The 15822-nt window shown below is 36.8% G+C and overlaps 1 protein-coding gene across 1 annotated transcript; it reads right to left on the bottom strand.

Annotated features, from left to right (window-relative positions):
- Positions 1–697: 697 nt before the first annotated feature.
- On the bottom strand, positions 698–14923 carry dffb (DNA fragmentation factor, beta polypeptide (caspase-activated DNase)). The gene is made up of 7 exons (XM_047376496.1): positions 14783–14923; positions 4701–4827; positions 4426–4611; positions 1996–2075; positions 1725–1898; positions 1453–1553; positions 698–1386 (listed from the first exon to the last, which is right to left on the bottom strand). Exons 1-7 carry the CDS (start codon positions 14903–14905, stop codon positions 1146–1148), a joined length of 1032 nt encoding a protein of 343 aa, XP_047232452.1. The 5' UTR covers positions 14906–14923; the 3' UTR covers positions 698–1145.
- Positions 14924–15822: the final 899 nt, after the last annotated feature.

The raw sequence follows: 15822 nt of genomic DNA, 5'->3' as shown, positions 1-15822 counted from the left end.
AAAAGATGGGATTTTTGAGTTTTCAACTATCTGGTCACAGGTCAGATTTAAAATCTGTTGATTCGGGACATTTTTTGATGCATCTGTTTATGACCTGAGTATTGATGTGCTGATGTCAAGTATCAATATTAAGGTGCTCTAAATGATATGTCTGTTCCTGGCTGTGTATGTTCATATACAGAATTGTTTACCCATGATTGGAATAATTCTAACAGCACTTAGTAATATAGTCCAAACCAGGGGAGAAATCTTATCTTTTAACTTTCCACAGACAGCTTGTGTACATAACTGTACACTGTGACATCATTTCAGGATCAGGTTAAAGATTAACACGGGACTGCTGTATCGTATCATACAGAGGTTTAACATTCAGTCTCAGACGCCAAATATTGCTGAATTTAACCTAAAACATTTCAAGGGTGCTTATATTTTTACAAATATCTATAGACTCAAGAAAGTTTCCTACAAATTAAAGCACATTGACAAAAAATATTACCTTAAGTCAAACTACCTAAACGTTATGAGGAAAGATGAACACCCAAAGAGCAGGTCTGTTATTATAAGCTCATTGTGATGAATGTCATATTCCAGCCATTTTCACCAAGTGTCTAAAATCCACCCATTAAAACTTTTGGCAGCTTTGAAATGTATCATCTATATGTATATCAATATATATATATACACACACACACACCAGTGCAGCTAATTATTCTTTATAATATTCCTGCTGTTTAGACTTGCAAAAAATCTAAGATGACAAAGTTGTGATTTTTCTGCCCAAGAATCTGCAGTTTAAGGTAATTAGTTGAACAAACTTGATTGAGAAATATAACCGAAGCAGGTTAACTAATTGCACTAGAAGTATAGCTACAGGTCGTTTTGTATATAACTGATTGATCTGACCACTCAGACAAATACTGTATGTTTTACTGCCTTATTTATGTAAAAAGAATGAACATATCATGTAACTCTGACTGATTGAATATCTCTTCTGGGCAATCTTCTTAATCCATCCATATATTTGACATTGCTGTGCCACATAATACAATAAAATGTTTTCATGATTTGAAACTGTTTCATTGTGTTCAATAGAATCTGACAGCTAATAAAAACAGATGAGAAAAATAAAATAAAAAAAAATCCATTTAGATGAGGCGCTTTTTCTTCACAGTGGTATCTTGTTTTGCATTTTTGCCAGTCCTGAACATCTTACGGGTGTCACACAACAGGTTGTGAGCTCCCTTTTTGTGGCAAGCGATGTGGACCAACTTCAGGTTCTCCCTGGTGAACAGCATTTGGTAGAAGTATATCAAGTTTATGTCTGTGGTCTTATGATTCTGCAGAGCCTCCAGCAGAGAGGGTATGATAGTCCTCTTCTTCTCAATCCTGCAAATAAAAAACAGAAAACGTGATTCTCTACTTTGAATACGTCAGCCGCTGGAAGTCTCCTACCTGTGATCGAGATTCCAAGTGCCGAAGACGATCCTGCTTTCTCTGCTGCCGTACGGGTTGATTGAATGGAGCGACTGGCACAATTTCTGATCAAACGATCCCTGTGAAGGCCAAAGATAGGGGGTGTGAAGATGGACTAAAGCAGCTTCAGTTCTCTCAAAAGAATAGTAAAGAGCCCATTTAAGTCATCAGCTGGGAACAGACGGTTGTACTGCTCCCTATGTGTTTTTGCTGCCAATATACAGGGCATTGCAGTGATCTTTCTGCCGTACCTGACAGGTAAACCATCCTTCTCTAGTGCAGAGGCGACCATACTCGTTTTCAGTCCTGTCAAAGTATTTCCCGTTGTATTTGTCATTTTTCAGCATCTCAACCAGGCACTTTGATGTCTTTAAAAACTCTGCCCTCACTTTAGCTTTCTGTATGCTTCTTGTTGCGTCACCCACCTGAAAACAGTTACAAACAAATCAAAACCTTCAAACATATCGACAGATTCGTGTAGAGAAACATGACGCTGAGTCTCTGCAGGCCTTGGAGATTTACCTCTTTCATGTAGCCTCGTATTCTGCTTTCACAGTTGTACTTCATGTAGGCTGACTTTGTTTTGAATCGAGCATCAACACCTGGAAGAGGACCAAACCGTCAGAAAAATTCAAGGGATTGTTCAGTTTCATACTGCTTTGTGGAGACAGTCTTTCATAGAAAATGTATACATGGAGATATAATCAACAGTTGAAATCATTAAGGTTTGGCCTTTCTACAGAACAAAAAATCAAGTGTTAAAATTAGCTAAAAAAAAAACCCAGTGCAGTTTAAATTTAACATGATAATTGCTCTGTATCTAGAAATGTGGCCACAACAGTTAAATCATTCTGAGCCAAGCATGGTGAGATCCGATGACGGCTGCTTTTATTCGTTCACAGCTTCCAAGCACAGTATTATGTCTCATCCAAAGTCTTTAAACACCTGGTAATATATTCAGTTTAGGAGCTTGTGCTTTACGGCTGTTCAATCTTGGTTAGATGTTTACGTGCACTCTTCATGGCCATGAAGGTCATACAGTTTGCATACCCTAGCAGAATTTAAATTTTTCTGGACATTTTGCAGAAAATATGAATGACGACACAAAACCTATCCGTCCCTTGTGGTTAATGGTTGGGGGAAGCCATAAAACACAAGTTGATGCACAAGGATTGAAAAGGCTCTTTGGGTTTAAATGGTAAACATCTTGATCCATGATTTGTTTGCTTATAATCAGTATGTGTGTGTGTTTAAATACAGGTCCTTCTCAGAATATTAGCATATTGTGATAAAGTTCATTATTTTCCATAATGTAATGATGAAAATTTAACATTCATATATTTTAGATTCATTGCACACTAACTGAAATATTTCAGGTCTTTTATTGTCTTCATACGGATGATTTTGGCATACAGCTCATGAAAACCCAAAATTCCTATCTCACAAAATTAGCATATTTCATCCGACCAATAAAAGAAAAGTGTTTTTAATACAAAAAACGTCAACCTTCAAATAATCATGTACAGTTATGCACTCAATACTTGGTCGGGAATCCCTTGGCAGAAATGACTGCTTCAATGCGGCGTGGCATGGAGGCAATCAGCCTGTGGCACTGCTGAGGTCTTATGGAGGCCCAGGATGCTTCGATAGCGGCCTTTAGCTCATCCAGAGTGTTGGGTCTTGAGTCTCTCAATGTTCTCTTCACAATATCCCACAGATTCTCTATGGGGTTCAGGTCAGGAGAGTTGGCAGGCCAATTGAGCACAGTGATACCATGGTCAGTAAACCATTTACCAGTGGTTTTGGCACTGTGAGCAGGCGCCAGGTCGTGCTGAAAAATGAAATCTTCATCTCCATAAAGCTTTTCAGCAGATGGAAGCATGAAGTGCTCCAAAATCTCCTGATAGCTAGCTGCATTGACCCTGCCCTTGATAAAACACAGTGGACCAACACCAGCAGCTGACACGGCACCCCAGACCATCACTGACTGTGGGTACTTGACACTGGACTTCTGGCATTTTGGCATTTCCTTCTCCCCAGTCTTCCACCAGACTCTGGCACCTTGATTTCTGAATGACATGCAGAATTTGCTTTCATCCGAAAAAAGTACTTTGGACCACTGAGCAACAGTCCAGTGCTGCTTCTCTGTAGCCCAGGTCAGGCGCTTCTGCCGCTGTTTCTGGTTCAAAAGTGGCTTGACCTGGGGAATGCGGCACCTGTAGCCCATTTCCTGCACACGCCTGTGCACGGTGACTCTGGATGTTTCTACTCCAGATTCAGTCCACTGCTTCCGCAGGTCCCCCAAGGTCTGAAATCGGCCCTTCTCCACAATCTTCCTCAGGGTCCGGTCACCTCTTCTCGTTGTGCAGCGTTTTCTGCCACACTTTTTCCTTCCCACAGACTTCCCACTGAGGTGCCTTGATACAGCACTCTGGGAACAGCCTATTCGTTCAGAAATTTCTTTCTGTGTCTTACCCTCTAGCTTGAGGGTGTCAATAGTGGCCTTCTGGACAGCAGTCAGGTCGGCAGTCTTACCCATGATTGGGGTTTTGAGTGATGAACCAGGCTGGGAGTTTTAAAGGCCTCAGGAATCTTTTGTAGGTGTTTAGAGTTAACTCGTTGATTCAGATGATTAGGTTCATAGCTCGTTTAGAGACCCTTTTAATGATATGCTAATTTTGTGAGATAGGAATTTTGGGTTTTCATGAGCTGTATGCCAAAATCATCCGTATTAAGACAATAAAAGACCTGAAATATTTCAGTTAGTGTGCAAAGAATCTAAAATATATGAATGTTAAATTTTCATCATGACATTATGGAAAATAATTAACTTTATCACAATATGCTAATATTTTGAGAAGGACCTGTAATTTCCCCCAGAGTCCTGACAGACCCCTGCATGTTTGTAGTAGTTGAACAAGCATAGGATAGTTGTACTAGGTTGGACAGTACCATTGAACCAGTCTGCGTCCTCATCCCTGCTCTCCAGATCAGATGTGTCCTCCAGGTTCTGCAGCAGGTCAATCAGGACTTTACGCTTCTTGAAAGATTTCTCATCAGAAAGAAGACCTTTCGCTGCTTCAACGAGAGCGTCAGCGTGGCGATCTGTGCTCAGCAACTGACCAATGTCACACAGAACTGCAAGAAAAGGTGAACGGCTTATAGCAATAACATGACAAAGGTATTTTGGCTGAATTGAAGGACAAGTATATTTTTATTTCACGTACCTCCACTCCATGTCTGTGCCTTTGATAGAAGAACCAGCTCGCTGTTATCTGGCAGGGTTGGAAAGAACTCCTGCGTCACTATCGTCCCATCTTCATATAAACAAACACGTGCACCAGAAAGTGGTACCTGGAATAGGTGGAGAACATATTACATGGTAACTTCACGTAATTTAAGCTCAACAATTACACATAAATAGGTCAGATCAGATGTCTATCCCCACAGGCCTAAAACTTTGCAAATACAGAAATAAACTTGAAAACTTGTTTGTGGGTCTGCTTTCAGTTTATGTATGACAGACAGACAGATGCAGACAACTTCCCTGGATAAAGATTTACTGGAAACGATGCGGAAAGAGCCAAATAAACCAAATAGTCAATTTAATCCAGTAACATAATCACTGAAAAAGTGAATTAGTGATGTAAAAAAAGCAACAAACAGAGCTGTTCTATTCTGATAGTTTCGTACAGACGTGACAGTTATCAGATAATTTAGGATAGCTCAGTTTTAGACAATCTATCTTTGGGTGTTTGTGTTGAAGGTGACAATTTAGTTACATAGCAAAAAAAATAAAAGAAAAAGGTTATATACAGAAATACGTACAAATGCAGACTGATCTGTTGCCCCCCCCCCACCCCTAGTTAAAAACTAGTAAAAAACCTTAAAATAAATAATTATTTTTATTTAAGAAGCATAATTGGAAACCTTCAACATATTTACAATTATTTTGTAGGAAGAAAATCCCATTTTGATAACTAATGGTTTTAAACAAAATTAGGAAGGAAAATTATTGGCAACCCAAACAATCCCTTTAAAATAAATGTAACTGAAGGACGTTTTGTGTCAACTGTTTGGAAGACGTGCCAGAAGACTTCATTTTGTTAAAGATATAGATCTGAATATGGAGTAATCTAATCTACTCTAATCTAACCCCCACACCTACATCATGGGGTGATGTGAGGAGAAGGGAGAATATGAGTAGGGCTGAAACCATTCATTGGATTAATAGATTATTGAAATTACCCTCAACTAATTTTGTAATTGAATATTGAACTGGAATATACAGACATGCCATCTACTGAAAGAACAACCCACTCAGAGCAGCAATTAGGCCAAAACTGTACAAAATATAGACCAAAGGTTTGGACACACCTTCTCATTTAAAGAGTTTTCTTTACTTTCATGACTATGAATATTGTAGCTTCACACTGAAGGCATCAAAACTATGAATTAACACATGTGGAATTATATATTGAACAAAAAAGTGTGAAACAACTGAAAATATGTCTTATATTCTAGGTTCTTCAAAGTAGCCACCTTTTGCTTTGATTACTGCTCCTCACACTCTTGACATTCTGTTGATGAGCTTCAAGAGGTAGTCACCTGAAATGGTTTTCCAACAGTCTTGAAGGAGTTCCCAGAGATGCTTAGCACTTGTTGGCCCTTTTGCCTTCACTCTGCGGTCCAGCTCACCCCAAACCATCTCGATTGGGTTCAGGTCCGGTGACTGTGGAGACCAGGTCATCTGGCGCAGCACCCCGTCACTCTCCTTCTTGGTCAAATAGCCCTTACAGAGCCTGGAGGTGTGTTTGGGGTCATTGTCCTGTTGAAAAATAAATGATGGTCCAACTAAATACAAACCGGATGGAATAGCATGACGCTGCAAGATGCTGTGGTAGCCATGCTGGTTCAGTATGCCTTCAATTTTGAATAAATCCCCAACAGTGTCACCAGCAAAGTACCCCCACACCATCACACCTCCTCCTCCATGCTTCACGGTGGGAACCAGGCATGTAGAGTCCATCCGTTCACCTCTTCTGCACCGCACAAAGACACGGTGGTTGGAACCAAAGATCTCAAACTTGGACTCATCAGACCAAAGCACAGATTTCTACTGGTCTAATGTCCATTCCTTGTGTTCTTTAGCCCAAACAAGTCTCTTCTGCTTGTTGCCTGTCCTCAGCAGTGGTTTCCTAGCAGCTATTTTACCATGAAGGCCTGATTCACACAGTCTCCTCTTAACAGTTGTTCTAGAGATGTGTCTGCTGCTAGAACTCTGTGTGGCATTGACCTGTTCTCTAATCTGAGCTGCTGTTAACCTGTGATTTCTGAGGCTGGTGACTCAGATGAACTTATCGTCCGCAGCAGAGGTGACTCTTGGTCTTCCTTTCCTGGGGCGGTCCTTATGTGAGCCAGTTTCTTTGTAGCGCTTGATGGTTTTTGCGACTGCACTTGGGGACACTTTCAAAGTTTTCCCAATTGTTCGGACTGACTGACCTTCATTTCTTAAAGTAATGATGGCCACTCGTTTTTATTTACTTAGCTGCTTTTTTCTTGCCATAATACAAATTCTAACAGTCTATTCAGTAGGACTATCAGCTGTGTACTGTATCCACCTCCTGCACAACACAACTGATGGTCCCAACCCCATTTATAAGGCTTGAAATCCCACTTATTAAACCTGACGGGACACACCTGTGAAGTGAAAACCATTTCAGGTGACTACCTCTTGAAGCTCATCAACAGAATGCCAAGAGTGTGCAGAGCAGTAATCAAAGCAAAAGGTGGCTACTTTGAAGAACCTAGAATATAAGACATATTTTCAGTTGTTTCACACTTTTTTGTTCAGTATATAATTCCACATGTGTTAATTCATAGTTTTGATGCCTTCAGTGTGAAGCTACAATATTCATAGTCATGTAAATAAAGACAACTCTTTGAATGAGAATGTGTGTCCAAACCTTTGGTCTGTACTGTATACATATATAGATTTTAAATTTACAATGAAAAATCTTATTTGTCTGTAAATATGCTCTATCCAGAACTCAAGTGGGATAGTTTTAGCTCAACCTGCTTGAAATTCTGTAATGTAAAAAAATAAAATAAAATAAATTTCTTATTAAGCACCTTGTTATCCTATTAATAATCGATTAATGGAAAAAAAATAATCGACCGATTAATTAATTATCCAAACAATCGTGAGTTGCAGCCCTATATGAGGACTCAGGATCAGGGGTGTCAAAATCCGCCTAATTCAGCAATCTTCTTCTTCTTCTTCTGTGTTGTTTTTTGGCAGTTGACAAATAACTTTATGATGTGCATTACCGCCACCGACTGATATGGAGTGTGGTTCTTCATGGTTTTAAATCTTATTTACTATTACAACAATCAAGTTCTATTTATTAATTTAGTTTTTTTTGAAAAATCTAACTATAATTTGAATATGTTTGCTACCTAAACTTCTTTGCAAAGTATCTATCAAAATAAAATTTTCTTTAATACCTACAAATTCTCTCCTTAAAATTGTTCTTTCTTGTTCATATTTCTGACACTTCAATATTACATGTTCTATTGTTTCCTCCTCTCCACAATGATCACATTATACTGTATTATGTTTCTTTATTTTAAACAATGTAGAATTAAGTCCTGTATGTCCAAGTATTAATCTTGTAATTGACCTTTCCTCTTTTCTGCTCCTTCTTCCAGTTCTTACTCCTCCTACTACCTTGTTGATTCTCTAAAACCATCTTCCTTTCCTTTCTTCATCCCACCTTTTTTGCCACTCTTTCCTGATTCTCTGTTTAATTATATTTCTCGCCTCTGACCTTCTAATATTAATTATAAAGCTAATGTTTTGTGTTGCCTTCTTTGCTATCCTTTCTGCCTTCTCATTCCCTCCAACTCCTACATGTGCTGGTACCCATAAAAACACTAATATTAATCCCATCCTTTGAATTCTAAATAAAGTATGTTTTATTTCCAACAAAATGTCTGGTCTACCCTCTGAATGATTATGTTTTAAACTTAATAATGCTGAACTTGAGTCTGAACAAATGATTGTTTTTAATGGTTTTATATCCTCCACCCACTGAACTGCTAACAATATTGCTAATAATTCTCCTGAACATACTGATAATCCATCTGTAATTCTTTTTCCTACTTTTATTTTAAATTCTGGTATTACAAATGCTACTCCTATTTTTTCATCTGTTTTTGATGTATCTGTGTAAATCTGGACATGATGATAGTAATTGTTTATATATTCCTGTATTATATTTGAATCTAATCTATATTTCTTATCCTTTTTCTTTTCCATCAATGCCATATCCACCACTGCTTCTGGTAATAGCCACGGTGGCAACATTGAACTTATTTGTTTTCCATATATTTGAAATTCTTCTGCTATATTATTGATAATCCAACCAAACCTCTTAACTTGTTTCTTTTCTTTTTCCCAGCATGGTTTTAAAATATCATGTGTGGGATGATCTGGATTATTGCTTTGTAAGTTTATCCAGTAATTTATTGCCGTTTCCTTCTTTTATCTAATGGCATCTCTCCCATCTCTACCTGGAGTTCTGCTATTGGACTGGTTCTGATTGCTCCTGTACAAATTCTTAAAGCTTGATGTTGTATATTGTCTAATTTTATAAGGTGAGTGTTTGCTGCTGATCCATAAATTATACTTCCATAATCAATATTTGATCTAATTAATCCTGTATAAATTCTTTTTAATGATGTTCGATCTGCTCCCCAATCAATACCAGCCATACATCTCATAATGTTTGATATTTTTTTTCATTTATCTATGATTCTTTCTATATGTACTTTCCATATAATTTTTTCATCAAACCATATACCTAAAAATTTTATATTTTTTACTTGTTCTAAAACTTGATTGTATAATTTTAGTTTTATATTTTCTCTTTTCCTTTTCTGTGTAAACACCATTACTTTTGTTTTTTCCACTGAGAATTTAAATCCCCATTGATTTGCCCATTGTTCTATTCTAATAATCTCATCCTGTATTTTCTTTTCAATAAGTTTGATATTACGACCCCTTTTCCATATAGCTCCATCATCTGCAAATAGTGAGCAACCGACGTCCTTACCAATATTTTTAAATACATCATTTATCATTATAGAAAACAATAACGGACTTATAATACTTCCTTGAGGAGTACCATTATCTATTATATATTTTCCTGACAATTCTTGACCAATTTTTACTTGTATTGTTCTATTTGATAAAAAATCTTTAATCCAGTTAAACATTTTTCCAGTAATACCTATTTTATTTAATTTAATTAATAATCCTTCAACCCACATCATGTCATAAGCTTTTTCAATGTCGAAAAATACAGCTACTACATTTTCTTTGTTTATTTGTGCTCTCCTAATTTCATATTCTACACATAATGCAGTCATTTGTGTTTCTCCCTTTTCTAAACCCATTTTGATTTCTAGATATATATCTATTAATATTTAAATAATATGTTAATCTATTATTAATCATTTTTTCCATTATTTTACAAATATTTGATGTTAATGCGATTGGTCTATAATTTTCTGGTTTTGTTTTATCTTTTCCTGGTTTAGCTATTGGAATAATTATTGCTTCCTTCCAGCTCTGTGGCAGCTCTCCCTCCTCCCAAACTTTATTGTATAATTCTAATATTTTTTCTTTTGCTTTGTCATTAAGATGTTCTATCATTGTAGAGTAAATTTGATCTTTTCCAGGTGAAGTATTTTTTGTTTTCCTGGTTACAAAGTTCAACTCTCCTTTTGTAAATGGTTCATTTATTAATTTATTTGTATCTACATTATTTTGCATTAATTCTTTATATTTCATCTTTGTGATTTCCCTACCTTTCTTTCCCTCTTCACTAATATTATTTGAACTATGAATTTTACTAAATGTTTTAGCTAATATTTCTGCTTTTTCTTTATCTTCCGCTATAGTTGTATTATCTATTTTTAATATAGGATATCCATATTCTTTTCTAATACCCTTCATTCTTTTAATCGTTTTCCAAATTTGATCAATTTTTGTTTCTCTTCCTACGGTATTACAAAAGTTTCTCCAATATTCTCTTTTTGTATGTTTAATGATCTTTCTTACCTTTGCCTGCTTTCTTTTGTACTCAATTAGATTCTGATAAATTGGGTTACTTTTTAACATTTTAAATGCTTTATTTCTTAGTTTTATTACTTCACTACAATCTTTTGTCCACCATGGCACAATTATTTTATTGTTCTGTCTTCCTCCTTTTTTTATTGACTCTTCTGCAGCCTGTAAGATTTTTTTTACAGATATTTATATTTAAACTATTTATATCAATTGACTCATCTATTTCTTCCAATTTCTTTTGACTTAAATATTTAAATTTTTCCCAATCAGCTTTATTAAAATTCCATCTTTTATATTATCCTGTATTCCTGTTATTTATTAATATTCCTGTTATGATTTTAATGGGGTAATGATCACTGCCTACTGTTGTATCTTTGTCAATGTCCCACTCACAGTTATTGGCTAAACAATTTGATACTATTGTTAAATCAATCACAGACTCTGTTTTTACATTAATTCTTGTTCCTCTTCCATCATTTATACATACCAAATTTTTTATTTCCATTATTTCTTCAATAACCTGTCCATTTTTATCATTACATTTTCCCCATAATGTGCTGTTAGCATTAAAATCTCCACACCAGATTACTTTTCCTTCTAAGTACCCCATTAATTCATCCATCAACTCAAATGATAATATTTTACATGGATTATAAAAATTTATTATCTTACATTTTTCTTTTTTATTGTAAATTTCAACTACTATGTATTCTAAATTTTTACCTTTTCCTAATATCTGATATTGTATTCCTTCTTTTATAAATATTCCACATCCTCCTCCACTTCCTTCTTGTCTATCTCTTCTGATACTATTATACCCTTTAAACACAAAATCTAGGTTTGGCTTTAACCACGTCTCCTGTATACATATAATTTCTGGTTTTCCATCAATTCCATCTACATACCATTTAAATTCCTGTCCATTAGCAATTAAACTTCTTGCATTCCACTGTAATATTATCATATATTTCTATCAGCTGGGGTTCCTCCTTGCCTCCCATCTGTTTCCAACTTTTTATTAATGTTTTCCCAAGATCCTTCTTTAAACCCTAAGAACTTTTCTGCTCCTCTGACTATTATTTTAATGTTTTCTGTTTTGTGTTTAGCCTGTTCAGTGCAGTTATGAATAATATCAGTTTTTCCACAGACATTGTAACATTTTCCTCTGATTCTACTTTTCTTTGTTGATAATCTGGAATCCTAACTTGACCTTCATCCCTTGTTCTTTCTTTCTGTACATTTTTGACTGCTTCAGCATAGCTTATGTTTTTAGTCATTTTAATTTGTTGGATTTCTTTTGCTTTCTTCCTTACCTCACATCCCCTGAATGTAACTATGTTGATCCACAATTGCAACATTTTTCCTGCACTTCTTCCCCACAATCTTCAATTCTGTGATCTTCTCCCCATTTTGGACATCTTTGTTTTCCTTTACAGACAGCTGCTATATGACCATATCTCTGACATTTAAAACATCTTAGTGGTGGAGGAATGAAAGGCCTCACAGGAAAACTCAGATATCCTATTTTGACATTTTGTGGCAACACTGTTTCTTCAAAATCTATTAAAATTGACAGGCTTCCTACTCTTTCTCCATTTACATTTTTTGTCAGTCTTTTGAGATTTTTTATCTTTGCACCAACAATGCTTTTTTTTAACTTGTCTATATCTTCCTCCAGAGGAATGCCATAAATTACCCCCCGAATGATTTTATCTTCTCCTATAATCTTCCTCTCTGTCACCGTTTTCTTGCAAATGTTTTCAATTTGTAAAGCCTTTCTTCTTTGTTCTTCGGTTTTACACAACACCAGTATATTTCCATCTCTCAATACCTTCACCATTTCAACATCTCCTATCTTTTTTTTTATTTCTCTAGATGGTGAAATAGGACTCAGGTTCTCTTTTTCTTCTTCATTTTTTAACTTTAATATTATTTTACATTCTTCCATTCCGATTTTCCTCCTAACTACTCTCTCTTCTTCAGAACTGTTTTCTTCCAGCTCTCTTTTACTCCTTTGGCTGTCTAACATTTTCCCTTCTTCCGCGTCCTCTCCCTCTACTTACTGGCGTCCATTCATCAAAGTCCATATTGTCCTCCTGTGTATCCATTCTGAACCATTCACATACCAGTTTATGCCTTTTACTGCCACTTCCAAAAGTAAATAATTTCTACCACTGTGGGGTTCTAAGTAGACCAGCGTTTTCAGACCGAAGTTTCGCGCTCCGCTCGTGCACCGCGTCGGCCTCCCGCCGCCCCAACCCCCACACAGCAATTCAGCAATCTGATTCAGGTGTGTTTATTATACGCAGGCCAATCTGTGTACGGTGTATCACAAAAGTGAGTACACCCCTCACATTCCTGCAGATATTTAAGTATATGTTTTCATGGGATAACACTGACAAAATGACACTTTGACACAATGAAAAGTAGTCTATGTGCAGCTTATATAACGGTGTAAATTTATTCTTCCCTCAAAATAACTCAAGATACAGCCATTATTGTCTGAACCACCGGCAACAAAAGTGAGTACACCCCTAGTGACTACGTCCAAATTGAGCGCTTGTCATTTTCCCTCCAAAATGTCATGTGACTCGTTAGTGTTACTAGGTCTCAGGTGTGCATAGGGAGCAGGTGTGTTTAATTCTGTAGTACAGCTCTCTCATACTGGTCACTGAATGTTCCAACATGGCACCTCATGGCAAAGAACTCTCTGAGGACCTTAAAAGACTAATTGTTGCGCTACGTGAAGATGGCTAAGGCTACAAGAGGATTGCCAAAACCCTGAGACTGAGCACAGTGGCCAAGATCATCCAGCGTTTTAAAAGAGCAGGGTCCACTCAGAACAGACTGGTCATCCAAAGAAGCTGAGTGCACGTGCTCAGCATCACATCCAAATGCTGTCTTTGAAAGATAGGTGCAGGAGTGCTGTCAGCATTGCTGCAGAGATTGAAGAGTTTGCTGAAGACATGTCGACAAAGGACAGGGATTACTGGAACCACGTCCTATGGTCTGATGAGACCAAGATTGTTTGGTCCAGTTGGTCTCAAGCATGTGTGGCGGCAATCAGGCGAGGAGTACAAAGATAAGTGTGTGATGCCTACAGTCAGGCATGGTGGTGGGAATGCCATGGTCTGGGGCAGCATGAGTGCAGCAGGTGTTGGGGAGTTACATTACATTGAGGGACACATGAACCCCAATATGTACAGTGAAATACTGAAGCAGAGCATGATCCCCTCCCTCTGGAAACTGGGTCGCATGGCAGTGTTCCAGCATGATAAAGACCTCAAACACACCTCTAAGACGACCACTGCTTTATTGAAGAGGCTGAGGGTAAAGGTGATGGACTGGCCAAGCATGTCTCCAGACCTAAACCCAATAGAACATCTTTGGGGCGTCGTCAAGCGTAACGTGGAGGAGCACCAAGTCTCGAATATCCGCCAGCTCCGTGATGTTATCATGGAGGAGTGGAAAAACATTCCAGTGGCAACCTGTGAAGCTCTGGTAAACTCCATGCCCAGGAGAGTTAAGGTAGTTCTGGTAAATAATTGTGGCCACACAAAATATTGACACTTCAGGAACTTTCACTAAGGGGTGTACTCACTTTTGTTGCCGGTGGTTCAGACATTAATGGCTGTATCTTGAGTTATTTTGAGGGAAGAATAAATTTACACTGTTATATAAGCTGCACATAGACTACTTTTCATTGTGTCAAAGTGTCATTGTTCCATGAAAACATATACTTAAATATCTGCAGGAATGTGAGGGGTGTACTCACTTTTGTGATACACTGTATCATAAAAATAATAATTGCGTCAATCTCTGCTGTCCACTGAATATTAAATTAAGTGACATGAAAGATTTTTGTTTTTATTTGGTTGTTTAACTAAGTTGTCAGACTCTCGGAATCCACTTTCTGAATCTAAACTAATTTAATCTGAAAGTAGTTCACATACCAAACATAACTTCAAATATATCACAGCTTTAGAGCTCCTTTTTTTGCACCGCGTCACTCTATTTAACTCGTTCGTTAAGTGATAAAATATCTTGTTTTGCCTGAATAACTTTGTTTCGCTTTTCAATGTTTTTCTTGCCTTCCTCATCCTCACAGGTTCAGAAAAAGCGGAACCGACAGCGAACGAAAGTTGTTCTTAGCCTACAAAACACACGGCTCACCTGTAACAGCGTACAGCCCTTTTTAATCAGCTCTTTCACATTTTTCGCGGCAACTCCGTATTTTCTGTCCCCACCGTAGCCTCGAATTTTTACAGGTTTGTTTTTCCCAAAGAGTCCGAACATTTTACTCTTTCAGTTTATACATACCGCTTCCTTTGTTTTTCTTCCTCTTGACGCTCAGTGACGCAGCGGTGGTGGTGTTCTGCTGCCCCCTACTGATTTCCTTTATATTTGTAGGCTAACTAGTGAAAGCCAAAAATCACAGTAATGAAAAAGATGGGTACAGAGGGTAAAATGGAGCTTTACAATTACTAGTGTCTAGGGGATGTTTGTTCATTTTAATGTAACCAATTTGCTTAATTACATATATTTTTAAATGTTTTCACAATTTGTTTTCTGGCTCTTCCTCCTATTGTTGTTTATCTTGTGCTTATTTTTCTTTTCTTTCTTTTTTTTTTTTGAGAATACGTTTGCTCTTTGAAGAGTAATAGTGTGTATTTCATTTAAATAAATTTATAATTTTACAATCTTATGGGCAGTAGCAAAAACGTCTAAGTAAATTATATAGACGGGTGCAACTACAACAGAAACTGGTTAAAATTGAAAAGTACATTTCATGACAATTTGAGATTTTATAAATGCTTTCTTTTCATTTTTTTCAACTTCCACTAACTGGCAGGGTCATCAAACCAAAGTGATACTACGTGCTCTGGCTTTGTATCGCATTAAGCATAAACACATATATATAAAGCAATTTCCAGCAAGACCTAGTTTTGATACCATCACTGAATACATGCAAACGTGTTTAGACTAAAGATCTTATACTAAAAACAAATATGAGTTTGTTAACAAATATAATGACACAATTACAAAATTTCTCAAATGCAAAGAAAAGATGAAACCAGCAGCGTCATACTGTAGCTTTGTGTGTTAACACACAAAGCTTGTTTCAACAATGAAACAATGAATTTGCAAGTTTACAAAGGTAAACTTGCAATTTCCTTTAAATCCTAAATTTAAAATGGAAACAATTTTAAGTC

Source organism: Girardinichthys multiradiatus, chromosome 1 (genome assembly GCF_021462225.1).
Source record: "Girardinichthys multiradiatus isolate DD_20200921_A chromosome 1, DD_fGirMul_XY1, whole genome shotgun sequence".
Classification (NCBI taxonomy): Eukaryota; Metazoa; Chordata; class Actinopteri; order Cyprinodontiformes; family Goodeidae; genus Girardinichthys; species Girardinichthys multiradiatus.
Note: the sequence above shows the minus strand (reverse complement) of the source record. Positions and strands in the feature narration are given on the sequence as shown.

What these genes read in the sequence shown, in the direction of transcription:
- dffb (XM_047376496.1), bottom strand. Translation starts at nt 14,905, where the DNA reads ATGTTCGGACTCTTTGGGAAAAACAAACCTGTAAAAATTCGAGGCTAC. An exon ending in AGGGCTGTACGCTGTTACAG is followed by an intron (nt 4,828 to 14,782) that starts GTGAGCCGTGTG and finishes CACCTATTCCAG; the next exon opens with GTACCACTTTCTGGTGCACG. An exon ending in GGACGCAGACTGGTTCAATG is followed by an intron (nt 2,076 to 4,425) that starts GTACTGTCCAAC and finishes GTCCTCTTCCAG; the next exon opens with GTGTTGATGCTCGATTCAAA.